Source organism: Westerdykella ornata, assembly GCF_010094085.1.
Source record: "Westerdykella ornata strain CBS 379.55 unplaced genomic scaffold EI97scaffold_8, whole genome shotgun sequence".
Taxonomy (NCBI): Eukaryota; Fungi; Ascomycota; class Dothideomycetes; order Pleosporales; family Sporormiaceae; genus Westerdykella; species Westerdykella ornata.
In genome coordinates this window covers 599325-626489 of record NW_022986858.1, presented here as the reverse complement: position 1 = coordinate 626489, position 27165 = coordinate 599325, and the positions used below count along the sequence as shown (strand labels likewise).

General features: G+C 51.7%; 13 protein-coding genes and 1 non-coding gene across 14 annotated transcripts; 5 read left to right on the top strand and 9 right to left on the bottom strand.

The window, feature by feature from the left end:
• Positions 1-96: 96 nt before the first annotated feature.
• EI97DRAFT_441922 (uncharacterized protein) lies at positions 97-594 on the bottom strand (the record flags this gene model as incomplete). The annotated part of the gene is made up of 1 exon (XM_033799727.1): positions 97-594. The coding sequence occupies one exon, from the start codon at positions 592-594 to the stop codon at positions 97-99; it is 498 nt and encodes a 165-aa protein (XP_033654715.1).
• Positions 595-1337: 743 nt separating this feature from the next.
• EI97DRAFT_397162 (type II DNA topoisomerase) lies at positions 1338-7113 on the bottom strand. The gene is made up of 4 exons (XM_033796355.1): positions 6514-7113; positions 3475-6462; positions 3164-3427; positions 1338-3114 (listed from the first exon to the last, which is right to left on the bottom strand). The coding sequence occupies exons 1-4, from the start codon at positions 6946-6948 to the stop codon at positions 1762-1764; spliced, it is 5040 nt and encodes a 1679-aa protein (XP_033654714.1). The 5' UTR covers positions 6949-7113; the 3' UTR covers positions 1338-1761.
• A 289-nt stretch (positions 7114-7402) lies between these two features.
• Positions 7403-9021, bottom strand: EI97DRAFT_432779 (NAD(P)-binding protein). Its single transcript, XM_033798242.1, has 2 exons — positions 8800-9021; positions 7403-8640 (listed from the first exon to the last, which is right to left on the bottom strand). The coding sequence occupies exons 1-2, from the start codon at positions 8899-8901 to the stop codon at positions 7420-7422; spliced, it is 1323 nt and encodes a 440-aa protein (XP_033654713.1). The 5' UTR covers positions 8902-9021; the 3' UTR covers positions 7403-7419.
• A 269-nt stretch (positions 9022-9290) lies between these two features.
• On the top strand, positions 9291-10531 carry EI97DRAFT_457884 (uncharacterized protein; the record flags this gene model as incomplete). The annotated part of the gene is made up of 2 exons (XM_033800857.1): positions 9291-9767; positions 9830-10531. 2 exons carry the CDS (start codon positions 9291-9293, stop codon positions 10529-10531), a joined length of 1179 nt encoding a protein of 392 aa, XP_033654712.1.
• A 326-nt stretch (positions 10532-10857) lies between these two features.
• EI97DRAFT_t49 lies at positions 10858-10938 on the top strand. The gene has a single exon. It is a non-coding gene; the product is annotated as a tRNA-Pro (tRNA).
• Positions 10939-11113: 175 nt separating this feature from the next.
• Positions 11114-12698, bottom strand: EI97DRAFT_417285 (thiolase). Its single transcript, XM_033796919.1, has 3 exons — positions 12420-12698; positions 11550-12360; positions 11114-11494 (listed from the first exon to the last, which is right to left on the bottom strand). Exons 1-3 carry the CDS (start codon positions 12573-12575, stop codon positions 11157-11159), a joined length of 1305 nt encoding a protein of 434 aa, XP_033654711.1. The 5' UTR covers positions 12576-12698; the 3' UTR covers positions 11114-11156.
• Positions 12699-13974: 1276 nt separating this feature from the next.
• EI97DRAFT_353482 (uncharacterized protein) lies at positions 13975-14391 on the top strand (the record flags this gene model as incomplete). The annotated part of the gene is made up of 1 exon (XM_033794869.1): positions 13975-14391. A coding segment is annotated over one exon (417 nt), but the record flags the coding sequence as incomplete, so codon positions are not given.
• Positions 14392-14597: 206 nt separating this feature from the next.
• On the bottom strand, positions 14598-16577 carry EI97DRAFT_397155 (uncharacterized protein). Its single transcript, XM_033796354.1, has 2 exons — positions 16141-16577; positions 14598-16087 (listed from the first exon to the last, which is right to left on the bottom strand). Exons 1-2 carry the CDS (start codon positions 16537-16539, stop codon positions 14903-14905), a joined length of 1584 nt encoding a protein of 527 aa, XP_033654709.1. The 5' UTR covers positions 16540-16577; the 3' UTR covers positions 14598-14902.
• Positions 16578-17953: 1376 nt separating this feature from the next.
• On the bottom strand, positions 17954-18358 carry EI97DRAFT_354090 (uncharacterized protein; the record flags this gene model as incomplete). Its single annotated transcript, XM_033794880.1, has 1 exon — positions 17954-18358. A coding segment is annotated over one exon (405 nt), but the record flags the coding sequence as incomplete, so codon positions are not given.
• Positions 18359-19807: 1449 nt separating this feature from the next.
• EI97DRAFT_489769 (uncharacterized protein) lies at positions 19808-20191 on the bottom strand (the record flags this gene model as incomplete). The annotated part of the gene is made up of 1 exon (XM_033802226.1): positions 19808-20191. A coding segment is annotated over one exon (384 nt), but the record flags the coding sequence as incomplete, so codon positions are not given.
• A 961-nt stretch (positions 20192-21152) lies between these two features.
• EI97DRAFT_311675 (uncharacterized protein) lies at positions 21153-22794 on the bottom strand. Its single transcript, XM_033794611.1, has one exon. The coding sequence runs from the start codon at positions 22606-22608 to the stop codon at positions 21298-21300; it is 1311 nt and encodes a 436-aa protein (XP_033654706.1). The 5' UTR covers positions 22609-22794; the 3' UTR covers positions 21153-21297.
• A 543-nt stretch (positions 22795-23337) lies between these two features.
• EI97DRAFT_417278 (NAD(P)-binding protein) lies at positions 23338-24948 on the top strand. Its single transcript, XM_033796918.1, has 3 exons — positions 23338-24109; positions 24157-24242; positions 24298-24948. Exons 1-3 carry the CDS (start codon positions 23597-23599, stop codon positions 24818-24820), a joined length of 1122 nt encoding a protein of 373 aa, XP_033654705.1. The 5' UTR covers positions 23338-23596; the 3' UTR covers positions 24821-24948.
• A 1202-nt stretch (positions 24949-26150) lies between these two features.
• On the bottom strand, positions 26151-26685 carry EI97DRAFT_375433 (uncharacterized protein; the record flags this gene model as incomplete). The annotated part of the gene is made up of 2 exons (XM_033795504.1): positions 26151-26303; positions 26353-26685. Coding segments are annotated over 2 exons (486 nt in total), but the record flags the coding sequence as incomplete, so codon positions are not given.
• On the top strand, positions 26640-27012 carry EI97DRAFT_311641 (uncharacterized protein). Its single transcript, XM_033794610.1, has one exon. It carries the CDS (start codon positions 26783-26785, stop codon positions 26975-26977), a length of 195 nt encoding a protein of 64 aa, XP_033654703.1. The 5' UTR covers positions 26640-26782; the 3' UTR covers positions 26978-27012.
• Positions 27013-27165: the final 153 nt, after the last annotated feature.

Below are 27165 nucleotides of genomic sequence, written 5' to 3'. Positions count from 1 at the left end.
CTTAAACACAAAGATCCTGCTGGTTCTCAGAACGTCCGTGCATGGTGAATGTAAAGGGAAGACTGTAACCCCCTCTGCCTTGAGGATTATTCATTGCTATTGGATTCTGACAACTGGATAGTAACGCACTGTACACAACCAACAACCGACTTCGGCCTTCCCATCTCCACAAGTGAAGAGACCGTCAAATATCCCTTTCGACTTCAAGTCTCTAGCAACGCACCGAAGCCACCAGACTGTCCTCCTAAAGAGCACACCCCTCGTTACGTGGCACATCATCTGACCCGCCGGCTGGCCCCGTCCACCATCATTCCTCTGGGCCCCAATAGCTAGGCTTCTCTCGCTTGCGGCCGTACACCTCTGAACCACCGCAGTGGCACACACAAACCCCACGTTCCGATCAATAGCCATTTGTTCCCTAGTGCATGCGTTCCCACCGGCCCCACACCCGATACAGCTCATCATGCCGCCGCCGCCGCCGCTGCAGTCAGCGTAGTTCATCGGTTCCAAGCGATCCGACGCGCCCCGACATTCAGATGGCTGACAGCTGTCGTGCCACGCAAAAGGATCCTGGGAGAGGGAAATGAAAGACATGTCAAGATGGATGACAGGTCGGTTGTGCAAGTGCGAGGGCCATGTCGAGGCTCGGTGGTGCTTGCTGCTTTGCTGGCCTGGCGGATGGAGTACCCTACCTTGCTGGTACCCGGAGGTGCGGCGTGCCACGAGGGAGAGGGGGTTGAACTACCGGATTCTAGGAGACGGTTGGTTTGTGAAGCTGTGTGGCTCGCGAGAAGGAAGTATTGTAATTAGTTTGCCGTTTTTGCTTTTCAAAGACCACTTTTTATGGGGCGACTTCCACCGATCGGATGCTTTCCGCGGGAGTTTGTGCTGCTGGTATTCCGCAATATATACTGCTGCCGCACTGCAGTAACTGTGCCAAGTATTGCGTCGAGACCCTGTTGCTCGAGACTGTGTTTGCAGTCTCCTCAGTAGCAGCGCGTGGGGAACATCAAGTTCGACACAGGGGCGTCAGTACTCCCCTGCTTCGTCGCCTAGTTCTCGACTAAGAAGGGATACTAAATACGATGGATAGTCTCTATCGAAAGTTAAGGGGTGTACCTGCTTGTCTAACGACCTTAACGAAGCTACACTGTGTGGCACTTCTGCAAGCTCCTTTCACTTACTCGACCTTCAGACTCGGGCTTTCTGCTCCGAGTTCCTAGATCTACATTTGTGTTCTGCACCGCCCATTATGGCTAGTATAGACTGAAGTAAGGTTTCGATGCGAACCACTCGCGGTGTTGAGGAGTTCGTTTATTTAGGTAAGGTCTGAGACCCCAGCACTCCCATCGACATCGGGCATTCGCTCACGATGCCGAAGCAGGGACAGACAATATGTACCTTGGAAAAACTCTCTTAGAGTTTGGGGCATCACATCCTCCCTAAGTGAACAGCGAAAGCATTTACAGGAACAAACGACTCTTCCCATTGCAGCAGCGGAAAGGAGAAAAGATACCCTAAGGAGACTAGCCCAGCGATATTATGTAAGCCCCCTGAAACCGCAGAATCACTTGATAAGTGAGAAAAGGCGCCATAACCCTAAGACTGACTGGACCCGTTCGCTCTCTTCAGGCCAAGGACTCGAAAAGCGGCGACGATAGATAGATAAGAAAAAGGGAATATGAAGAACCTGCCACTCATGCGCCCTTCGCGTTTCCAGCTCTTCCCACCCTCCGACCATATGATTCCCGGCCGAGCTTGTTAATCACTCTCATCATCAAAATCCGAAGCTGCCTCCTCACTGTCTTCATCATCACTAACCGTATACTTCGCCGGCTTCGCCGCAGCCCTACGTCCCGGTCTTGCAGCCGGCGCCGCAGCGCGCCCCTTGGGCTTAGATACCGGCATATCATCGTCATCATCGGATAAGATATCGTTAGCCAAATCATCCACGTCCTCCATATCATCGTCAGAATCGACAGCAATCGGTTTCTTGGCCTTAGGTGCTGGCACCGCGGTCTTGGCGAGTTTTGCTGCGTACGCCTTTGCCGCTGGGCTGAGAGTGGTCTTCTTCGTGGCTATGACAGTTGCGGGCGCAGCGGCCTTGGGCTTAGCAGTTGGCTTAGGAGCTGGTTTAGTTGCCGCTTTGGCAGAAACCTTTGTCGGGGGCTTTGCGGTGACCTTGCTCGCAGCTGGTTTGGGGCCATGGAACCCAAAGCCGTCTTCGTCCGATGAGTCGTCGAGGACGTCAATGACTTCACCAGTGGCAGGCTTTGGTGGCACCAAGGATTCATCGTCCGAGCCATCCTCTTCCTGTACACGGTTCGTCTTCTTCGCTGGGTTCTTTTCACTGACGCCGTTTGGCACGCTGGTCGAACCAGTCACCGAAACGGCAGGCCGATTGGCAAAGTAGTCGCTCTCGTCACTGTCCTCGTCAACGGTGTACTTTGGAGCCTTGGTTGCAGCTCCACGGGCATTCCTGGATGCTGCGGGTCTTTCCGTCGTCCTTGTGGCCGGTTCCTTGGCGACCGCTGCAAAGATGTCTGTTTCGTCTTCAGAATCCGACAATATAGGAGCAGGTTTTTTAGCCATAGCCTTGCTTCCGGCAGGTCGTCCCCGCTTAGGTGCTGGAGCAGGCTCGTCAACGTCCATGGCACCATCATTGTCGACGATGTCTTTCTTGAGATAACCGATCAATCCTGTCTGCTTCGATGCAGTCGGAGCGGTCTTCTTCGGAGGCTCCTCTTTCCGCAGGTAGCTTAGAAGCCCACCAGGCTTAGGCTTGCTGACGGCAGTCTTCTTCTTAACAGGGCCGAAGTCAGAGCCTGAGTCGCTTGGGGAATCGCTGTCGTCCATTTTTCTCTTCTTCTTTGCCTTGCCCTTTCCACCAATCCCAAGCTTCCTTGATTCCCGACGGCCCATGCTGGCTACCTTTTTGGCTCGCTTCGCGTCTTCTGCCAGCTGAGTGTTCCATTCATTTACAAAGGCATCCAAGTCCCGGTTCCAGAGATCCTTAGGTGTAAGCTTGATAAAGACATCGATTTCTGTCTCCTTATCCCCGATTTGCTTCTGCAGCTTCTCCACTTTCTCTTGTGTCAAGGACCAGATCGCCATCTACGAAGCGTTAACTGGAAATACTTTGATAAGGGAACTGTGTACTTACGCCTAGCAGGTAGTCGAAGTCATTGAGCCCAGCCTCTCCATCACTCTCCTCCTCTTCATCTTCCACCGTTTGCTCGATTTCGCCGATTTTCTTTGCTTCAGTGATCTTCGGGATCCGCTTGAACCCGAGCTTTGAGAGCTCAGCGACGAGAACGGGCTTCTTCTTCTTCGCGACCACGAGTTTGCCATCGATAATCATTTGAATGAAGCGGGCCTGATTGGTAAGTTTCTCCAGCTGATGTTGCAACTCATCCAGCTGATGTTGCTGTATTGGGTTAGTAGCTGGCAAGCCCGAAAGTGAGACAGACGTACCTTTCGTTTTTGGTAGAATGAAAGTCGGATATGGTAGAACTCCTCCATGATGTCAAGAACGGTGGCATACTTGTGGATACGCCCTTGCGCATCAAACGCAACCAAGTTCGACGTGGCCATGGTCTTGTACAGCTTGAACGTTTCTTCGAGACCTTTGGCCAGAGCATTTGCCATGTGCTTTTCCTCCATCTTGATGATGAAGTGGACCTTATCAGGGGTATTGTACTCGGTGTAATCCTTGATGAAGGAAGGCGATTTCTCGGCCTTGATTATGTCTTCAAGTTTCTCTTTGAAGTCTTGAGTCCAGAAACGGACGGGCAACTCAGTAACTTCGACCTCGGTCTCGCTGATCTGTCGAACCGTGCCGGTAAACTTGAAGCGGTCACCGCCGAGATCCTCGGTCTGACCCGTGAAACCACGGAACCAAGGTGTCATGGGCTTCATATCCTCTTTGGAGCTTCCTTCTGCCATCCGGATCCTCAGATTCTCGACGATGTCAATTGGATTGTAATTGGGAATGGAAGAACTCCATCCGGTACCGATACCGTCGGCACCGTTGACCAGAACCATCGGAAGGATCGGAACATACATTTCCGGCTCGATTTTGTTTCCATCCGACTCGCCATACTTGAGCAGAGCATCATCATGAGGATGGAAAATTCTGCGCGCAAACGGGCTCAATCTGGTATAGATGTACCTTGCACTGGCAGCGTCGGCACCACCTTGCAAACGGGAACCGAAGTTACCGCTAGGTTCCAAGCAGTTGATGTTATTCGAGCCCACGAAATTCTGAGCCATACCAACGATCGTGCCCTGCATCGAAGCTTCGCCGTAGGCGTAGTCCGTGGTGCCGGACACTGAACCGGCAAGATCCACAACCTTCACGTCCTTTTTGATATTGCGCTTGAAACACGTATACATGACTTTACGCTGGCCAGGTTTGAAACCGTCCACGACTGATGGAATGGAGCGCATGTTATCGGCAATGCTGAAGAGAATCAGCTCCTTGTTCACAAAATCCTCATACGTGATCTCAGGCTTAGTGAGATCCAGATGGTTTCCAGGCACGAAGTCTCGTAGCCACTCCTTACGAGCATCGGCCTTCTTTTTGGAAAAAGCCAATTCGATGAGCTGCTCTTCCTGCTCCTGCATTACGTGAAACTCCTTCATATGCGTGTCCAAATCCCTGAAATAGACTTGGGCATCCTCAGGGCTGCTGGTACCCAACCCCTTGTAATACTTGTGCTCCCAATCTTTTTGATGTTTATGAGCCTCCTTGAATTCCTCATATTCAGGCATTGAGAAGAAGCTGTGTACCTCTTTGGGATTCTTGATATCTCCTCTCCATGTTTTCACGATTGGTGTAATGAATTCGAGCAAAAACCCGGGTATCTTCAGCAAGCTCGGAAATTGACATTGCAGGAAGTTGATGAGAAGCCCTTTGATATGGCTACCATCGTGATCCTGATCTGTCATGATCATGAGGTGACCATAGCGGAGACCTTTGGTATCGGTGTACTCTTTTTTGTGCTGCAAACCGATGAACTTCTTGATGTTTTGGATCTCCTGATTCTTCGATATCTGGTCGATGGAAGCGTCGCGGACGTTGAGCAGCTTACCGCGAAGTGGAAACACACCGAAGAAGTCAGGATTGACAACGGCCCTTCCAGCCAAAGCAAGCAAACTGGCTGAATCACCCTCAGTGAGAATCAGGGTACAACGATGACCGTCCTTGGTACCGGCCTTATTTGCGTCTGTGAGCTTCGCATTACTCATACGACTGCGCTTATTACCATCGGTCTTTTTGAGAATCTGATCGGCCTTTTGCTGTGCGAAATGCAAGATGTTCTGAATGACTTCGGTTTTTTCAATGGCCTTCAGAAACTTTTCACTCAGAACCGGGGTGCTGCCGAATTTGGAAGACTTTGTCGTCAGCTGCTCTTTCGTCTGCGAGGTAAACGCAGGGTTGACAATATGGCAGTTGACAAACAGGAAAATGTGATTCTTGATCTGAGCCGGTTTGAGTTTGACACCGCCTTTGTTCCTCTTATTCACAATTGCCATGAGCTTTGTGACGATTTGATCTGCGATGTAGTTGACGTGCGTACCACCAGAGTAGGTAGCGATGGAGTTGACGAACGAGACTTGGTTGAAGGCTCCATCTGAGACAGCGAAACCAATGTCCCAGCGTTCGAGTCTGTCGGTGATGATCACGGGCTTTTCCTTATCGTCGTTGTCTTCCTTCCCTGTCTCCTTGGCGATGGCTTTCGTGTACATTTCCATGTACTTGGCAAAACTATTGATCTTGACCCTCTCACCATTAAGATAGACTTTGACTCCCTTCAAAGTTCCAGCCATGTCGTATACACGACGCTTGACCAGTGCTTCAAAATCGTCGTCAATACCAGACATGCCGAACTTGGCGTAATCAGCCAAATAAGTGACCTTGGTGTAATCATCTGCTTTGATATCAGTGATGGAGGCCTTTCCCATCTTGCTCATGTTGTCGGTCCACGTCTGCTTATATTTCTTCTTCTGCCTTGAGTCCACTGTTTCCAGAGTGAACCTCGTGCTGAATACATTGCACAGCTTCGCGCCGTAACCGTTGCGACCGCCGGTGATCTTCTGCTGATCGTCATTGTAGTTTGAGGATGTAAGAAGGTGTCCGAAAATCATTTCCGGGACATAGATGCCGTGTTCTTTATGGATTTCAACGGGAATACCCCTGCCGTTGTTCTTAATCGAGATCTCCCCCGATTCTTTGTCCACGGTGACGCGTATTTCGTCCATGTTCTTGTCATTTTGCTTGTTATCCGCCGCGTTCACCAAGATTTCGTCGAAGATTTTGTAGAGACCAGGAACAAAGGTGATCTCTCTGTACTCCATCGACTCTGTGATGGAGTTATATACCCACATTTTGTCCTGGGTGGGTTCGACGGAGCCGATATACGTGTCGGGACGCTTCATGATGTGTTCCAGGTGAGTCAGCTACTCAATGTATTAGCAGTGGTTCCTTGGTTGCCCATGTCGGCAACCTACCATCTGATATTTGTCGCTTGCGCCGCCAGCGGCCTTCTTAGCCTTTGGAGTAGGCTCATCCGCCCCATCAAACCCGAAGCTCTCATTCACAATCTCAGCCATTTGTTTACCGCCTGACTTTACTGGTCTCGAGACCGTGGGCTTTTTCGCTTTTGGCGGGGTATCATTGAGCAGGGACTCGTCGTCCAAAGGGTCCTCGTCCATATCGACATCGGAGTTCTCTACGTCAGAAAGGGGCTTCGACTTCTTCTTCTGCACTGCCTTGGCCTTTGGTTTCGCCAGACTGGGATCCTTAGGTGGTCTGCCTCGTGGTTTCGGGGCGCCTGCAGCCTTCTTGGACGCAGCTGCTTTCGCCTTCACGGCCTTGACGGGCTTTGCGGGCGCAAAGTCGGAGCTTTCGCCCTCATCGAATACAGATCCCATGTCGGAATCCATGGTTGGGTATAGAACAAGGGAAGAAAACGGGAGAAAGTCCCGCAGGACGAAATAGAACGAGAAATACGAAAAACTCGCAGCTATGACGAGAACACCGAGTTCTAACGCTAAGAGAAGGAGAAAAGTGGCGGCGGTGAGCGTGAGGCGGCGGAGTGTGAGAGGTGGTGGTCCTCGCGCGTGTTTGTTTTGGGTGATCGCGGTGCCTAGGATACGCGGAGACCGAAGTTTTGCCGACACCGACAGGGGCGGATATCTTGGCCCTTCACATTCACTCCAGCTTCACTTTCACACACACTCCTTTGCGATGAAAATAACGGCGAGCGTTCATATCAGCGCCGGTGAAGACACTGACGAAGACGCACTTGCTAAGAAGCACTGGATCACGTGTCCTCGCACCGATACCGGTGGATTCATCACTTTCTGTCCAAGGACAATGATCGATTAATACATATTGTGCAAAACGTGCTAACATTACATCTTTATCACCACCTTACCGAACGCCTTTCCATCCGTCAGCATCCGAAACCCCTCCTCCGCTCTCTCGATTGGAAGCGTGGTACCGATATATGGCTGAATATTCTTTTCGCCCACAAATCTAACCAGTCCCTCAAAGTCGTCTCTGTTACCGAGATAGGAGCCAACGACTTTGATGTTTTCAATGATGAGCTTCATCAGGTCGAGCTCCGCAAACGGACTACCACTGTGCAACCCGCAAAAGAATACAGTACCCCCAAGCCCGACGCTTTCCATGGAGTGTTTGAACGTCTCTGCGCCACTGACATCGAAAACCGCCGGAACTTTTACTGGAAGTTGTTCGCCAGGTGCGAAGGTGCGCTGAGCGCCCAACTTGGTGGCCAGATCTCGCTTCGCCTGGGTGCGTCCGGTGACCCACACTTCCATACCTGCAGCAGCTCCGAGCTGGATAAGTGCCGTTGCAACTCCACCACTCGAGCCTTGCACGAGCATCTTCTGTCCTGCTTGGAGCCCTGAGAGAGTGAACAGCATCCGGTACGCTGTGAGCCAGGCCACACCAAGTACCGAAGCTGTCTCAAAGGACATATTTTTCGGCTTGGGTACAACATTACCCTTGGGAACTACCACGTAATCGGCCAGTGAACCCTGGGTGATTTCTCCTAATACGTGGCGGTCGGGATCCAAGGTAAGGTCACCCTTGAACTCAGCGTTGCCCATGAGCGGGAATATGATGACTTCGGTGCCATCATCCAGAGTACCGGCACCTTCATTTCCCAAGATGAGGGGGAATACCATCTTATGCATACTTATACCCCGGAGTGTGAAGATGTCGTGATAGTTTATCCCCACCGCTGCGAGTTTGACTCTGGTCCGACCTTCTCCTGGAACGGGTATCTTCCAGAGACCATTCCTTAATGTGGATAACGGATCGTCCATGTTCCCCGAAGATGCCCATACCGCCCGCATCGTCGGCTCGTCCGGTGCTAGCTGATCGACGCGCAGCAAGATGATCTCGTTTTTATGTCCGTCAAGATGGAAGTGGTAATACAGCAGAAATGGTTCGGTGATACCAAAGTCATCTGCGTAGTCCCCATCCATAAGGCCGTGGACCCAATACTCATCGCCCTGCAGTCCGAAGTCGAGGATCTTCATCGTAGCGCGATACCCGACGATGCCCTTCTCAAACCACATTTGTATGGATTCGCGGTGCTTGTGGTCCTTGCGGTCATCAATAAGGACACCGTCAGAGGCAAAGCAAGATATCCACTTGGCGCTGTCGTGCGTATGGATGGCATCGATAGCCTTAGCTACTGGTGTAGGAAGGGAATTGTGTGAAAGAACTTGGGACGACATGATGAAAGTGGTTGTTGGACTGACTGTACGAAGGGTAGTTTCGATCTCTACCTCGTTTCTCTCCTCATATATATACACGACTGCAGGCCGCCAGATGGGTATTAACTCCGCTTCTACCAAGGTCATCTACGACGCTGGATAAAAATCGTGTCCGCCTCTAAGTTCTCTACTTAGCATCTCCGCACCGTTTGCGGAAGATCATAGCGGACTGCTACGATGAATCCGCTCCGCTCGATTTTCCTTGGCCATTATGATGCTGACTCCGGCTTGCACGACCGGGCGCAGTCGTCCTACTTTACAAAGCTTTTGGACCATTCCGTTTCGGGGAACATCATCACCAACCACGCCCAATCATTTCAACGTCACTTCTTCACTGTCGATTACTAAGCCTTACTCCGCAACTCCGCTGCGGACTCCGCCGCCAACTCCGCAGACAATAACAACATGGCAATTCCCATTACACTTCCACGCTGCGGTTTGCAGAGACTGACGCATTCTCCGCCTTTCGTCCCGCTATGACGGAAGCGCCCAATCCACGGCGGAAGTCATGCAGCGAGTGTGTCAAAGCGAAGCGAAAATGCGGAATGGAGGTGCCCCGATGCGGTCGCTGCTCGAAGAAAGACATTGCTTGTTTCTATCCAAATAAGGGCGCTTCTATAGCAGATGTGCCGATTCCAGAACTAGAGTTTGCCTGGCTGGACGACCTGATGCGGGAGCCTGGATCGATTCCATGGTCAGGCGGTCTAGATACGCATCTGGAGCTCTCTGCCGATGCTATTCATTCCCAGCAATCGCACGTCGCTGACATTACTTCGCTGCCTGAATTATTTGCTGTGTCTGAGGAATTTAAGAAAACTACATTACCCAAAGAAGATGCCGAAGCAGCCGTAGCCCGGTTCAAGACATGGCCAGATAAGTGGCTCAAGGAGGGCAAGGTCCCTTTTATACATGCACAACTATATGCGACGAATATGCCAAAGCCCCTCATGGACGTAAGTGGCGCCTCAATCCCGCTGAATGAAAGGGATGGTAGCAAAGACTCACTCACGCGCAGGCGTACGCGGCCTGTGCCATCTACTCCACCATAACCCCAGCCAACAAAACAATAGCCCTGGATATCATCGAAGCCAAAGCCAATGAACTCCTCCGCTCCCCTAACCAACCCTTCTGGACACCCGTAGACCTGCTAGCATCCACGCAGTCCCTCATAATCTTCCAGTTCATCCGCCTCTTCGACGGCGACATCCGCCAACGCTTCCTCGCCGAAAGCGCCGAACCCACCCTCCTAGCCTGGACCAGAGAGCTCCAATCCCGCACCGCACAGGAACGCCAATTCACCACCGCAACTGCGCCCTCCTGGCGTGCCTGGCTCTTCGCCGAAAGCGCCCGCCGCACAATCACCATGTCCCTCTTTCTCACCGGCCTCTATTCCCTCATCAAAAAGGGCTACTGCACCGTCGCCGATGAAGTCACCGCAAACTGCTTCACAGCTCAACGAGCGTTGTGGGAAGCGACTTCCGAACTCGAATGGGCGCGCACCAAGCAGACGCTGAGTCCGCACTGGATCGAGAATATGGATTTCACCCATATGCTGCGGGAGGCCGAGGCCAGCGAGCTGGATGACTTCGGCATGGTCCTGTTGATCACGTATCATGGTCAGGATGCGATTGATTACTGGGCGGCTACGAAGAGTATTGTTGGAGTGCCCAATTTTCATCAGAGTTTGGAAGGGGTGTTGCAGTTTGGGAACGGATGATGGAGTCGTCTAAGATGACATGAGATGAGAGGCGGTGTCGCCTTCTGCAATTGGAGCCATGTTTGTTCGGAAGTGGTACGGGGAAGCATTCTTGAGGGTCTTTGAACCCTCACTCTGGGTGTGAATGTCGCGCAGTACCTCTATAGCTGGGTACGCACATAGAGCTGCGTGGAGCTGTACAACATGGCTGCGGACAAGAGGGGGCCTTTTATGACCCCCGGTTCTTTCTCTCTTGTGATTGTCCGCAAGTGGCGGCGTAGCGGCTGCGAAACAGGCGACATATGAAGTCTAAACGCCGATAAATGTTAAAGTCTCTCCAGTTTGAAGGCATGGTAGCGGAGTGGTTATCGCGCAAGACTCGGAATCTTGTTCCCTAAGGAGCGTCAGTTCTAGTCCGGCCTATCTCGTTTAGCTTGCCCGTTTATTCATTTTTTTCCTTCTTTATGGATCGACGAAGAGAGCGCTGGACAACGTTGAGAAGTTCGCAAGCCCCCATCCGAGATCATTGAAGCCAAGACGCCAGACGGAAGCGTATTCCAAACAGGTCAATACGCAAACGTGAACATCAAAATGAACATAGTCATAAAATACATTAGATTCTGCCTACCCGTTACCGGAGCTACCATCATAGGGATCCAGCGTCCACTCTCTGCACAATCATACCAGAAGCGGCACCTCCTCCATTGCAAATGGCCACAGCACCATACTGACCAACCTTCAGTTGATGGAGCAGAGTGACCAGAATCCTGCAGCCGGAGCTGCCGAGAGCGTGTCCGAGAGCAATAGCACCGCCACGAGGATTGACGTTTTCGACACCAAGGCCGAGGATCTTGGCGTTCGCCTTGATCACGGCGGCGAAGGCCTCATTGAACTCCCAGATGGCAATGTCGGATTTGGTGAGGCCAGACTGCTTGAGGAGCTTCTCGACGACGACGGAGGGGGCGATGGGAAAGTCAATGGGGTCTAACGAGCTGTTAGCTACGCCCGTCTCATCAATGATACACGCAAAGCGACTTACCAACCGCAGCATCGGCATAAGTGACGATCTTAGCCAATACACGGCTGTCCTGGCCGTACTGCTGTGCGATTTCCTTGCTACCTACAACCACAGCAGAAGCGCCATCGCTGAAAGACGAGCTGTTCGCCGCAGTGATAGTTCCGCTCAGATCCTTAGTAAAGGCCGGCCTGAGGGTGGGAACCTTCTCAAGTTTCAACTTGTTGTAGGCCTCATCCTCGGTGACCACTGTCTCTCCTTTCTTCGTCTTGACTGTAACAGGTACGATCTCTTCCTTGAACAGCCCGTCTTTCCATGCTTGCTGAGCGCGCCTGTACGTCAAAATGGCGTACTCATCCTGCTCCTCGCGCGAAATCTGGTACTTCTTCGCCGTATTTTCCGCGCAGTTGCCCATGTGAATCTGATTGTAAACATCCCAGAGCCCGTCCCCAATCAAGCCATCCTGAAGCTTTTGGTCGCCGAACGCCGGCTGCTGGCTCGCACGGTTGAGATAATACGGCACCCGGGTCATGTTCTCCATACCGCCTGCGACCTGCGCTTCCGCTTGACCGAGCTCAATCGTCGACGCCGCAATCATTGTAGCCTTCAAGCCCGATGCGCAAACCTTGTTGACGGTGGTCGCCTCGATGTTGGGGGAAAGACCGGCGAAGATGGCGGCTTGCCGTGCGGGAGCTTGCCCGACGCCGGCGGAAAGGACATTGCCCATATATACAGCATCTATCGAGGAGATGGGGACCTTTGACTTCTCGACGGCGGATTTGATGGCAGCGGCACCGAGCTGTGTCGCCGAAACGGTCGTGTACTGGCCATTGAACTGTGGTTCGGTGAGCAAGCAAGTCGAAAATGGTAGAACAAAATGATGGGTTGACGTACGGCACCTGTTGGCGTCCGGCTGGCACTTATGATATATGCATCCCGCACTTCCTTCGCCGCGGATCTCGAAGTGCTGAACTGTCTTTGTATGCTAGCAAGGCGCTGTTGGGGGCGGGACGCCATTCTGGCACATGCACGGAACGTTGAAGCGGACATAGCTCGAACACGGAAATGCGGACGCGCTGTTAATGGTAAAAAGAAACTTGCGAGTCGAAAAGAGGCTGTCACAACATCTTGAGGATTTCCGTTACTCTTCAGAAGTTGGAAGGTCGCCACCCGTACTAGAAGCGTGCCGAGGCACACCGGATAGCTGCCCGCCGGCTAGAACCGGGTTTGCTGGTGATGATTGCTTAGTCATTCGGACGACGTTCACTGATGGAACACTGATAATGCTTCAGCCACCCTTCAACACCATTTTTCTAGGATCAATACGATTTTCGTGTTGTATGTCCTCGAGTGTTGTCTCATGTTCTGTCCAGCTCCTGACTCTACTCCTCCAGGGCTTGCACCTCCTTACTCAAAGTCCCCCTTGCCAAAGTCAGCACCAACCGCGAGAGGGCAGCAATCTCCCACACATACATCGAAGGGGACAACGGTCACAAAGAGTCAAAGTAGAGACATGTGAGCCGAAAGTGAAACCCATGATTGAACCATCTGGGGAGGACGTTCAGTTGCAGCTGACGCCTCGAATTCTGTATCTACCCAGCACACGTACACCATTTATGTAAGTCCCTTCTTTTCTCTTATGGAATTACAACAGCAAACTCGTCCGTATATCGTAGCCCATCTCGTTTCCAAAGCTTTCATTGTTTGCTCTCTTCTCCACGTTGTATCAATACTCTTGTAGACCTCATGACCTCGCCTTTTTCTCTTTCGTCCTCACCTTTCTCTACATTTTTCACTCTCCTACTTTTGCCCGGCCTATCCACTCCCTCCTCACATTTCTCAAGGCTATACTATAGGCGGGTGCAACATGTACTTGCAGCAAAATATCTGTCCCACAGCATAGTTTTGTGGTGCCATGTACGACACGGCAAAATTGGAATTTCACCTTGCACACTGCACTTCAGCACATCGCCTCACGTCACGCACCTTGTCTTTGCATCTGGATAGGTCTCGAACTGGTTGTGTCCTCATTGTATGGCCGCAAGGAAACATTCTGCTGTCATGGCAGGCCTTCAGTGAGGTGGATCCCTTGACTGTTGAGGATTAGTACGGTTGCGTTACTTGTTGGACGCAGTTGCACAGCGCACGTCCAATGCTTCAAGTGGCGATATTCACGACTCCACCATATTGGCACCATACCGAATGCGCTTCAGACATCGAAACAAGGCCTTTTGCGGCTGCGTATAAAACCCCAGCCAGATTTCACTTTTTTTCTCTTCAACCACATCGAGCTTTCCCAGTCCATCACCTCTACCTTCCATCACTATTCCTAGACATCATCATAAGCACCACCTGCACCATGCAACTCAAATCCCTCCTCTCCACCCTCCCCCTCCTCTTCTCTCCCCTCACCCTCGCCTCCCCCGCGCACAACGCCAACGAACCCGACACCACCACCCTAACCTCCGGCTCCGCCTACGTGACCAACAAATGCGGCTTCACCGTTTACCTCTGGTCCGTCTCCAGCGTCGTCGGCTCCCTCCAAACCATCCCCAACGGCGCCACCTACTCTGAGCGATTCCGCTACGACCCCCTCACCGGCATCGCCATCAAGATCGGTACCAATGACCGCGCCCTCTACACGGGGGCCCCCTTGCTGCACTTCAACTACGCGCTGAATCCCTCCGAGGGATCGATTTACTACGATCTCAGCACCGTGTTTGGATTTGATTATGGCTTCAGGGGCCGCAAGTTTACGCTTAAAGGGACCGAGGGGAAGAATGTGCCCAGTATTGAGTGGAGCGGTGGTGCGCCGAGTGGGACAAGGGCGTACTTTGGGGATACGGACCTTACGCTTACGCTTTGCGGGTAGGGAGGGCATATAGTCCTGTGCTTGGGTCCGATGGGGCCTGGGAGGAGACCTTCGGCCAATGAATGAAGGGGGCAAAATGAAGCCAAGTTCGGGTTTGGGAGCGCTAGGAGCGTTGGTCAATTGATGTACGCAAATCTGATTCAAACTACAAAACAATGTGATCTTGTCAAGGGAGGCTTAATCACAAGCACTGTGTACCACCGAGGATTTGCAAAGTGAACTCTTGTTTAAAAAGTGACATTTGCTATCATAACGGTCTCCCTATCACAAGACCGAGCCTGAACAATACTCCATCCCATATGCTCACAGGGACAGACCCTAGCCGTGAATGCTGGTTTATGCAAGCCGCTCAACCTAGACGCCATCATATGCAACTCATAACCCTTGGCTTAGCCGTCCATGCTGAAATCAGGATTCCATAAGACGATGATCACCACAGAAGTCCAGGGCCTGCTGGTTGTGGTGTACGTAACGCTTGTCCTGAATGCCGAAAGGTGGAAAGACACTACTGTCCCCTCCGGCCACCACGACGACCAGATCCACTGGCCGTCCTCGCCATTGGCACGCTATCTCTGCCAAGTGGTGTAGCATTCGCACTCGTATCACTGTATCCACCCATGCTGCTCTGCGCACTCATCGGCACGCCACCAATGGCGCGCTGAACCTCGAGATGAGGGGCCATGGAGCGTACGTGGCTGGTAATTTCTGATTCAGGGAGCTGAAAGTCGGGTGTTTGAATCTGATACTCCCTTGCTTTCATCGGTTGAATCCCAGCCTGGAGAAGCTTCTCGTTGAGCTCATCGTTGGGAGGCGCATCTCGTTTCATGAGAAGCCAGTCTTGATCCACATCATGTGCGGCAAGGGGAGGCGGAGTTGGAGCCCGGGCATTGTTTTTCTGGAAAGCCTTAGCGTCCAGAAAGAAGGGCTGATTATAGATAAACGGAATGTGACCGTTGGCGATCGTAGTCGAGCTGAAAGTTGACCGCGTAGCACCCCTAGTAGCGTGCGGGTTCGAGGAGACTTGTCTCGTCATCTCCGGGGCCCCTGTGGGCGATTCAGGCTCTTGGTCCCCTTCCTGCGCTTCAGCAGCATCGTCTCCACCTTCCTGACCGGTTCCGTTTGTTGCACTGTCTTGCGCCAACTCCGCATTCTTCATCTTGGCGAAGAAGTTCGAGGCTGCAGTTGTAGCTCGGTTTGTAGCCATGTTGAGCTCCTTCTCTGTGAACAGCTTCTCAATGGCGTAGGCGCCTTCCTCAAATTGGGATTGCATGGTACGTGCCTTGGCTTCACGGAAAGGCGAGTCGACGATGATGTCGACGTTGCGACCAGAAGGCCCCGGCGATCCATTGTCCTCCTCAAACAGCTTCCGCTTTCGCTTGTTCTCAGTCCCCGCAACCTCTTCCGCCTCTCCGAATCTGTGGCCGGTCCGCCTTGTTTTGCGAGGCGCCAGCGGTCCCCCTGGACTAGCGGGATTTCCTATGCTGTACTGATTGGGATGAAGAAGCATCGCGTTGCTGTCGGAGAGGTCGAGTTGTTCTTTCTCGCGCTTCAATTTGTTCAAGCGTGCCTGGATCGAGTTCACAAGTCGCTCGCGCACCGTGCCTGCGAGCAGTTTGTGCTCTTCCTCGGCAATCTGAACCTTGTAGAGGTAGTTGTTTTCGATTTCATAGGTTTGGTTCTGGTGCTTCTTCTGTTACGGCTTGTTAGCAACGCAGCGCGATCGCTCATTAAGTGAAGACCTACCAATAGCATGACGAGATTATAGTCTCGCTCCTCCATGGCATCGTTGACGGCGTCCACAAAGCGAGCATAATGCTTTCCGACCTCCGCGATGTAGTCGGTGCCAGCACTGGGGGCTGTCGGAATCGCGTTTCCCATGATTTGGTTGATGAGCTCTTTGGCCTCCTCGCCGTCATCTGCAAGGGGCTCATTGTTGTATGGATTGGCCCGAGTGATTAGGTTTATGTCGGCTTGGAGCGCAGAGAGCTGCGCGCGGTAGTGGCTGTCGCGGTTGTCATTGAACGAAGCCAACATCTCGTGGTACTTGTTGTCAAGCTGATTGCGACGCTTGTCGCGCTTAGACAGCTGCGGTTGCGGGGAGTGTATGCCATCTCCCGGCGAAGGGCTGCGAGTGGGAGCCATCGTCAAGTGCAATTCTGTGCATTCAGTAGTGGTGAAGGTTGAGTGAAGCTGAAAGTGGAGTGAACCCGCTCTCTGGATCGTCGCCAAGCTCGCGGTGGAGCAGGGGTATGTAATACCTCAACCAATTGGTTTAGTCAAAATCTTGGCATACAAATCTTAGTCTCGACCTCTTCTTTCTCCAATTCCAATACAATCGTGCTATACATACTCCGTACGCTGGTGCTAGAGAGACCGTGCTATTATAGAGGATAATGGTACTGTGTACAAATATGTCTTTATCCTAGAGTATCCTAGCTTGGGCTAACATCATACTCAACCCTATCACCGCAAGTTCCCTTTCCATAGCCACTAAAATTACCCCAACTGCTCATATATAGGATATGGCTGCAAAATACGACCGATAAGCGCCTCGAATGCTCTCCTTGACAATGGTCTTCAAGCCTCCGGCAAATCTCTATCTGCTGTTGTTTCGAGAGGGAATCTGGACACCACGTGCGTTCTTGTCGGTCACAAAGTAGTCCGACTTCTTCTTGACTCAAGCCCTACCCTTCCTCGGCAAGCGCTCGACTCTGCTCTGCGAGCAGCTTGGACGGATGATTTAGTTCGTCATACTACTGCTATCGGCCGGAACCAGCATGGGGCGTTCGTGGTCACTCAAATCCTTCTCGGTGCTATTGCGAATATCAACAAGTACCAAGAGAACACTACGTGTCATTTTCACGGCTCTTCACCGAGCAGTCCAGCAACGCAATGTGACAGGTGCTTTTATCGAACTGCTGATAGAAGCTGTGCAGATGCCAACGCGAGGGATGGCAGATCAAACGAGTGACGTGGCTGTTTACCAAACTACCTTAGGGTACTGTCTGCCGGAGCGGACGTAAACGTCATAGACCACGCACGTTGAGCGCGCCGGAGTTTTTTTGACCACGAAGAGGATGAATCCTGCCATTAAATTCGCATTGCATACATCCACCGACACAAGCGATGCATCGATGGTTATGAAGAGATCAGAAGGTGTGTTTGCATTGACAACAATGCCTTTAGAAGCATCACCCAATTTTTGTGACATGATACTCGCTATAGGGTGGGGCTCGTGCTGGAGTATCAGTCCTTGTTCTGCGGATTCACATCCCTAAGTGCCTGTACGTTGAGTAGTCGTGTATCCGTAATCATTAGAGCCTTTCAACAACCCTTGGGAACCACTCTGTTATGCTAAGGATGGAATCAGGATTTTAGCCTTGAACCAGATATAGCGACATCCTCCCTGTTCTCCTGGCTCCTTCACAGCTATGAAGCAGCCTCTAAATACCCACTTTTGAATTCGTTTTCCCTAACCCTTGCAGCTCCAACCTCGTTTCCCAGCCTAAGGGGGGGCATAACAAAGACTCAAAGACATATCCACCCCAGGAATACAGTTCTTAACCACCTGCTCTCCCGGCTCCCTCCCATCCTCCCACCTGATTTCAGGACAAGCATCCCCTCCCAACCAAACCTTCTGCCCCTCAAACGGACTCCCACGCAACGTATCCAACTCATACCAAATACGGGCGTTGTCTTGTTCAGTCGGATCGACCGAATACGCCAGAAGCAGCAGGGGTGAACCATTGGTCAAACCATCTGGGTCCTTTGAGATGAAGACAGTGATGCCGGTACCTGTTTGCGGGTTGCGGTGGGCGTACTCGATGAAATGTTGGCCCGTTTTGAGTGTTTGCATGGGCCCAATGGTGTCAGCTGTGGACCAAACATAGACGGTTTCGGGGCAGTTGTTCGAGATGTAGAATGAGCCGAGATACTGGGCTGAGGAGAAAGCTGCGGTGAGCAGAAGGAGGAGAGAGGTGGTGAAGATCATGATGAAGGTTGTTTAGATTTACACTGCGGTCAGGGATTGTGGAGATGGTCAGTGATGAGATGGTCAGAAGCTGAAGAAGATCCACCTGTTCTCATATAGTGGCTCATAATGACGGTGTACGATCTGCAAACAACGCTAATCAGAGGTCTTCCTAGGTTTTAGCCTGCGTCTGAACAACACCGTACTCACTTTCTGTGACATATCACATATGCTCGGCTGGACAGACAGTCTGTAACAGGCCGGTAAGAGGGTCAAAACTCAAGCAGTACACCGTACACCATAATACATCACCAAAATATGGTAGTCACAGAGGAAAAGCTTTCCGCCGGTCCATCACACCAATCCGACGACGTTTGCGACGTCCGGTATCGACGAAGCCTTTGAACAGAACAGCATCGTCTTTTGTGCGGGTCGGAAGTCCTCATGCTACAATTGATGCCATATAATACCGCAGTAGACAGACAGCCTTGCCCACTCTCTTCTGCCCCTACGTGCGTGAGGAGTATTTGGTCGCCTTGCAACACACAACAATTTTTGAGAATGTTTACAGCGGAGATCCGATCCTCAGTGATCTGGCGACTCTCACGAACGGAATATTGTACCGGTAAAAGTAGATCACGGCTGATACTGTTACCGTTGTCTTTGACACCAAGTCACACAACAAATCACATGGCCACATTGGAACAGGCTGGGAGGAAATAATCACACGCAGAGAGCATCACAAACCTTCGGCTTGTAGGGTTAAGGGCAAGAACGACAGACGAAGCCAAACACCAGAATAATGGATGGTATATGGTTACCGAAATGGTGCCACAACACGGTAAGAGTCTTAGCAAACTGGCATGAGAAACATGCAGTTTTTGAGGAGCAAACACAGTGCATAGATACGTGACTCTTGAGCAAAAATGTACAGAATTGTATGTAGGGTCGGATCAATCAATAAGTTACTAGTGGTAAGGACAGGACCCGCTAATGGCCAGTGTGATTTTTAGTGGAAAACTCCAGATGACCAGAAGCTACCTCCAGCAATGCCTAAGAACCTTTATAGGGGGCGATCGACGCTGGTCAAACCAATATAGCGCTCCACTCCACAGAGCGTCGGCACATTTCACAGCCCCCGCAAAACCTCCTGGTTGTCGGCTTTCGCCTCCTTCTGACATCCTCCTGGTCTCTTCAGAGGAATCCAACGGTCAGGGCTCTCCCATTCATTATAGCTGGCCGCTGCATCCACGTATTCCATGTCTCGCAATTGCTCATCAGCAACCTTGACTGCGAGGTCAAGAACAGTTTTGTTTGACGCATCAGGTGGAACAGGGACATCCATCTTATACAAGGATGCCTTCAAGCTCATATTGTCTGCGGCAGCCAGGGCTTTGTGAATGTCCTCTCTCGTCCAGTTTTTGAATGTTTGACCCTCTTTCATAGCAGTGTCAGCGCAGTCACTACCAGGGAGAGGTGTGTTACTCGAGCAGACGTACCGTTCTCCTGCTGGGCGGCAATCCACCAAAACAGACACCCTCCGCAAACGTACCAACCGCAGCCAGTATTGCAGAACAAGAGGAGACCCACGCATGAGGTCCTCGTTAGTTGGTTACAATTTGGAGGCAAGCCTCCTCCGTTGCACTTGCATAGCACCTTGTGGCCGGTAATGCAGTAGGCACCGTCACCATAATCCGAGCTGCCTCCGGCATGCCAACCTGGTTTGCAAGGGCCTCCGGAACAGAAGGGTGCCGTGCCGTCCCAATAGTCGCGGCACTGTGCGGCGGCAGCTGGAGGTGGAACACTTGTTAGCGCAACCATAGCTTTGCAACGCACTGTACGAAAGGAAGGTCATGAGGTGGTAGTCTTACTCGATGCCGAACCCAGAAGAGCAAGTGTAAACGAGAGAAATGTTGAAGTTCTCATGATGCAGATTTGGTGGAACGAGATGGCTATTCAAGAGGCTCGAGGCGACCTAGAGGCGTCGTATACGAGGTCTCTTCCTCCTCGTAATGTTAATGTGCGAACTGCCTCAAATTTTGAAGGTCTTTGCAATCTTATATAGGCCGGTTTGCAGGTAATCCCGCGGATTCAAGCTGTTGTGAAGCATAGTAGACAGGCGGGAATTGCCCGAAGCTCTGCATATCGCCGCGATACCGGAGCCTTATGGAGCGTAATGATGTCGCACAGCCGCTTTTGCTTAACATCTGTGTAGTACTGTGTCACTCCTGTATGACATGGTGGCGAACGATAACAACTCTGATCTAACTTGAGGTCCTACCCCACCTTTGTATCAAAATCCCCCGATCATCGGTTATGCAACAGTAAAAAAGTAGATGCGGAAGTGAGGGGACTATGCATCCGCGAAAGTGGTACTCTTGCCTGGGCTTTGAGGTGACATCCTCGAAACTTCGCTGCGAATCCAGCATTGTCACAGGTCACTCTATGAGTCTGTCATTTGGTCCCGCTGAATTCTGTTGCGCGATCTTTAAATACGAAAACGGCTGGGAAATTTGAGAGACGTAATGGTACACATTTCGTGCAAAGGAACGGTCCGGCGTCTATTACCCAAGTCAACTTCAAATTTGCTATCGAGTCCGCGCACCGGAACCATCAGATCGATTTGAAAGCTAGCATAACCACTCACCTCGTCAAGGCCCTTAAACGGCCCTCGATCTGAGTTTTGCGCACTATTCACTTTTATTAAATTACGCAAACACCAGTGGGCTTGGGAAAACAAATTTGAGGTCAACAGAAGTGTCAAATGAACCTGCAAAATGGTATGCGAGAAGCGAAGAAAGGACGATGTTTTAGTAGTACCTCTATAACAGTCTATCAATGGATGCAACAAGCACAGACACGCCACTTTTTCATGCGCCCAGCGGACGCCTCAAAAACGCCCACAGTCCTCACCCCCATTCCGTGGTTCTTCAGGTTCCTCTCGCCGTTGATTTGGCGTTTCCACCTGCCATTGCAGTAGTCGTCCCATTGTGGGCCTTCTTCAATGACTCCAGCTCTTCATCACTGGTCCAGTTGATGTCTGGATACTTCCTCTCAAACTCAGCAAGCATGTCCGAGGAGTTGTAGCCTGGCGCATAATCCATCTTCTTCCTGCCGAGATAGACCCTTTGATTCCCGTACTTGATCTTGATGTCCTTGTAGATCTCATTGCAATCGAAAGTGTCGAATTCATGCCGAAAGAGGCTTTCCAGGTTCAGGCAAATCTGGGCGTCGTCTCCGGCACGCTTCCGCTCGGCATGGTTACGCCTGGAGGGAAGTGACATGATAACCTTGCCTTGTTCGATCGCAGAGTGAGTCTTGCCAATTTCTGGGAACGCATCCTTGAGGGCGGACTTGAACTCGTTGCAGTCCCAGTGGTGTATCTCGGCAATTTCGCAGGCGTAAGTCCACATGGTCTGAAGTAATGGTTTAGCGTACTTGTCGGCGAAGGCTTTGGGATTGCCAGTTTTCTTCGCTACTTCGTTGCTGTAGCAGTATCGAAATGCTCCCGTCGTGATGCATGTGTGCGCCTTTGTGCTGTGTTCGCAATCGCACTTGTATCCGTCATCGTACCAGGCGCACCCACACTCTAGCTGGTCCGTGTCAGGGGGATGTGCGGGTCGCGATTGTTGCGTCTTTTCTTGTCTTTCTTCCACCGAGTGTGTTTTGTTCCACAGCTGTTTATGGGGTTTCGGTGCAACGGGGAAGGAAGTGTCGTTGAGTCGGTGTCCAGTAATGGGACCAGCATGTCGTGGTATTGACTCGGGCTCAGGATCCACTTCTGAGGTCTGGCGTGCGCCGCCACAGAGGACCAGTTCGATTTGATCATATATGGTGCATTTACGGGCTGGGACTTGTGGGGTGACGTATGCTCCGAAGCAGGTGTAAAACGTGACATTGCCGGCAAAAGGGTCGCCTCGTGCATTGTTCAAGTCGACCCACACAAAGGATGGATCCAACTTATCGATGGCGTAGGCAAAGTCGAGCTCGTCTTTACCATGGTAAATGCCATTGGGCTCGGGAGAGAGCTTGATCGTAATGCCGGGGTCGCGCCTCGTTCCTTTATGAAAGGGTTCAGAATACTGGCCGCCGTGGCTGGTTATGATCCGGTTGAGAGCGTAGCCCTTGTTGTTCGGTATGGACCAAGCGTAGACGTCGTACTTGCAATTGTTGGTGACAACGGCTTTGGATTGAGCTAGGGTCACAAGGGCACCCAGCAGAAGTGCGGTGTGAAGGATCATGGGGAGGACCTTGTATTCTATTGGCAATAGAAGGAGGTACGGGAAATAGAACACAAGAAAATGTACCGATAAAGCTGCTGCAAAGCTTCAACTTGGATCGATGTATGGGTGCGGATGGTTGGGAATGGAGAAGAACAGGCAGCCGACGATGAGCAGAACGCAGCCCCTCTCCGTTGCTCAGGGAGACGAGAGGAAGAAAGAGAGAACCTGTGATCGTTGTATCTCATGGAAGGGACTGTCCTGACCTGGAAAGTGAAAGTCTACATGGCAGCTCTCGATCGAGAAGTAGCTGTATCCCGCCTATGAGAGTGAAGGAAGCAGCGCGCATTGCAACTTCTGCGAATTGGAAATCGACGGCCGAAACTTGACCGCCTAACCTCTGAGCAGCCTCAGTTTGATTCGCCGTGTATCAATTCTCAACTGCACTATGACAGCTGCTGTCCACGGCTGGGTGAGTACATGTAAAATGGCCCGGGAAGGGTCTTGAATGCATGGTCTGGAGCGGGGGTACATGCCTGATGGTTGGCCATGGCTTCTGCCGTTAAAGTGAAACCCCCAAGAGGGGTTGTCGATTGTATTGACCATCATGCCGATTGGCCGTAGTTATGGTGTTGTTGCTACGATGTCGTTGTCGTTGAAGGCTGACATGGGATCCGGAGCAGGCCAACCTCCGAACTAAATAATACGGAGCGCGCCGTGGGCAACCTCCTGGATGAGGGATGAAACACAACTCCCCTCAGGTCCAGAGCCCCACGCGGCACAATAAAGATGGCCAGGTATCCTCGACTCGCCCTATTCCCCTTAACTCATTCTTTATACCTTTCTCCAGCTCCAGGTTGAGCACTTTTGGACAGTAGACCTTCATAATCGACCCTCATCCCTAATCGCTTCACCGCTACCTACGCGCCGCACCACTGCGCCCACTGTCCCCTCAGCCATTCCACCCTCCTCTCCGACACAGTTGCCTACATTCGCACATTCACCTACCATGGAGCCGAGAGAATCCAAACTCCGCCCAATTCCCGCCCAATTCCCCAAATCCTTCACCAAACCCGACGAACCATGGCATCACTACCTCACCCTCGACCTCATTGTCTACGTTCTCAGCTACACCCTGTTCCACCCCTGGACGTGCTGGATCCTCGTCCTCTGCCTACGCGCGCAATATACTCCGTACGGGAACATTGAGATGCGGATCGCCATGGCCTGGGCGATGCTCATGTCTGGCATTGGCATTTTTGGGATCTTCAGCGACAGGTTCGCATACGGTAGACCGAGGGAGGTGGATTTGAGCGAAGAGGTCATCGTGATTACTGGGGGCGTGGAGGGCTTGGGCGGGCTACTGGCGGATACGTATGGGATGAGGCATGCGAATGTTGCGGTGTTAGATACGAAGAAGGTATCGGATGAGGAGTCCGAGGAGAGGGGCGTGCTGTTTTATCAGTGTGATGTCGGAGATGCAGAGCAGGTGGAGAGAGTTGCGAGGGAGATTGTCGAGGATGTAAGAAGCTTCATCTCCTCCCATCCCACCATGACTGACATTTCCAGCTGGGTCCTCCTACCATTCTCATTAACAACGCAGGCATCGTCCGCCCAAAGTCCATCCTCGATACCACCGCCTCCGACGTGGAGCAGTACGTTTTGCTTCTCCTCCCGTTGGCTATACAACATACTAACAAGAGTATCTAGAGTCTTCCGCACAAACACCCTCTCCCACTTTCACACCCTCCGCACATTCCTCCCCCACATGCTGGAGTCCCGCCGCGGCACTATTGTCACCATCTCATCCGTCCTCGGTCACTTAGGCGCCGCCCACCTCTCCTCCTACGCCGCCTCCAAAGCCGCCCTACACGCCCTGCACCACTCCCTCCGCGCTGAACTCGCCCAGCACCCGCACGGCGCGGACATCAAAACGATTCTCGTGTCCCCGGGCCAAATGAGCACAAAGATGTTCGAGGGCGTCAAGACGCCGTCGAATTTCCTGGCCCCCGTGATCGCGCCGACGGATGTAGCGAAGGAGATTTTGAGGCTGGTGGAGAGGGGCGAGAGCGGGGAGGTGGTGATGCCGTTGTATGCGAGGTGGATTTCTGTGTTTGGCGTGTTGCCTGCTGGAGTGCAGAAGGTGGTGAGGAGGTTGAGTGGGGTAGATACGGCGATTCAGAGAGCAGGACTCGTGAAGGAAAAGATGGTGGCGGCGGAGAAGAGTGGTTAGAGCTTGGTTGATACCCTTGTGTTTACCTACATTGAGCCGGAGTTGTTGTACTTTGTAGCGTATAGATAAGTCTGTCTTAGTATACATGTCTTCTTCTAAGCGTGGTACTGCCATCGCTGGTGTTTCCGCCGCCACTCAGCTTGCTGATGGTATTCCTGAGAGATAATGCTATGCTGCAAGTACAGAATACATTCAGATAACCTGATGACTAATCCTTAGGGAGTCACTCTCCTCCGTCTGATGCGGGTGCGAAGGGCAAGAAACATGCGGTTCAATATCAAACCTCACGCACCACCCCCATACATTGTACCAAACTTTCGCTCACACCGAGAGTGTTTACACACAACTCCAATTACTGCCTATATAACAAATAATTATCGCCATTATCATTGCCCTGAATACAGGATAGCGAAAAGGTCTAGCAGCTTCAAAGGCTGAGTCACGCAGTATTGCACTGATTCGGCTCTCGACCTTTTTGTCCCTGGAGGGCCCCGGTTCGAGTCCCACTGTGTCTATAATTTTTACTCTTTCTTTTTTTTTTTTTTTAATATTTACGTAGGTTTATTTCCCAGGTGCTCTTCGAAGCATAGCATATCGATCGACGACATGGGCGACTGTTCTTCCAGGATCCATCCAGAGTCTGCCTCAAAATCAAATTCCTCGTCAAGGGTAGGGATAGCTTGCAAAATTGCGGTTCAGCAATAGGGCGGCCTAGGTAATTCCGCCTTTGTCAAACTTTAACCTTGGAATTGGAACCGACTCATCGCCATTGTCGAAGTTACACAGCTCCATATGATACCGTTACCTTACTAACACGCTTCGGTAGCGTCTTCATGTCAGTGTTAGAATCCGTCAATCCCGCAAGCAACGGTGCATCAAAAGCGCGAGCAATCTCGACAGGCAAAAGCGATACGGATCTTCCTAGTCTCCACCAGGCCCAGAAGTACAGCGCAATGGAAACGTCAGCACCCTCATATGCACTGCAAGGCCAAGCCAAATGGCGGAAATGACATAGACAACCTGGTCCGAGTTGCTCCGCCTCGGTAGTTTGAAGATACTTTGTTTGATTTCGTACGATATACTGGTATTTGTACGCAGGTATGGCCGGAAATCACCATATAAAGCCGTCCGCTGTTCCCTCGCCCTCAAACTCTCACTGTGCATCCATTCCATTGGGTATCATCATTCATTGCATGTGTTGCAATCGGGAGCGTGCTTAATGGCGCTCGCCTTCGATTTTGCCAGACATTCGCTGTACCTGGTATGCCACGGAATGCCGAAGGAGGTAATGACTCAGAAAGACGCATGTTTCCCTCGCCAAACGTGCAACCTAAAAGACCATCTCGTGGGGTCGCTGGTGGTTTTGCAGGCTGAAGCTCGACGCAAGATAAGCCTCCAGATCTTGCACCTTGCGGATATTGGCCATCAGGGGCTTGTCGACCTTCTTCTGATCCTCGATGCGTTGGGGGTCCGTCTCCTTCTTCTATTCCCTGTTAGATTCCACTTGGCAACATCAACCAGAGATAGCGTACCGGGGATACCTCAGCGTCCTGGAAGAACGCCTCCTCGCCCTTGCCCTCCTTCTTCTCCCGCGCCCAGTACGCGTCCTGACTCACTCTGTCAAGAACCTCGCTGTCCACACCTGAGATGTCGACCGTGGTCTGTGTGGCGATGACGTAGCGGTGGTTGACGCGGCGGAGGGGCACACCGTTGGACTTGAAAGGGCCGGTGATGAGGAGGACGCCTTGCGAAAGCTGGCGAAGAAGAACAACACGCTTGCCTCTGAAGCGACCACTGAGGAGAATGAGCACAGTGCCGGGAGCGAGAGATTCGCGGTATTTGGTAGGATGTGCTGTTTTGCGGGCCTAGTATTTGGTAAGCTATTTGGGTTTAAAGGATTGAGTCTTATAACAATGCTGTATACTGATGTCTCCTCCTACGCCTACAGAATAGTTTCGTATAATGGAAGATATCGGAGGAATGGTGATATATCTGCTCAGACTTTATAAGCAAGGTGATTACCTTCTTCATCTGAGCCTCGTCCTCGGCGGGATAGTACTTGGACATGTTATTGTTCGACATCGTGTCAATCTGTTTTTGGATAGGCGGAAACCGGAAACTTGCACGTATATCCAGGCAAAATGTACAGCCGAATGATTGTGCAGCCCGTACTCTGATGTTGTTGTTTGTTTAATGTCGAAGATGGTGATGCCTCAAATTGACGCCGGGTGGGCCTCGCTTGACAATCTGCACTAGACCCTATGCGGACAAGCTGTCGATCATCTGTGAGGTTGTTCAGACCTCATATCGGCAGAAACTCCAATTCTCGGACAGCATTTCGTTCT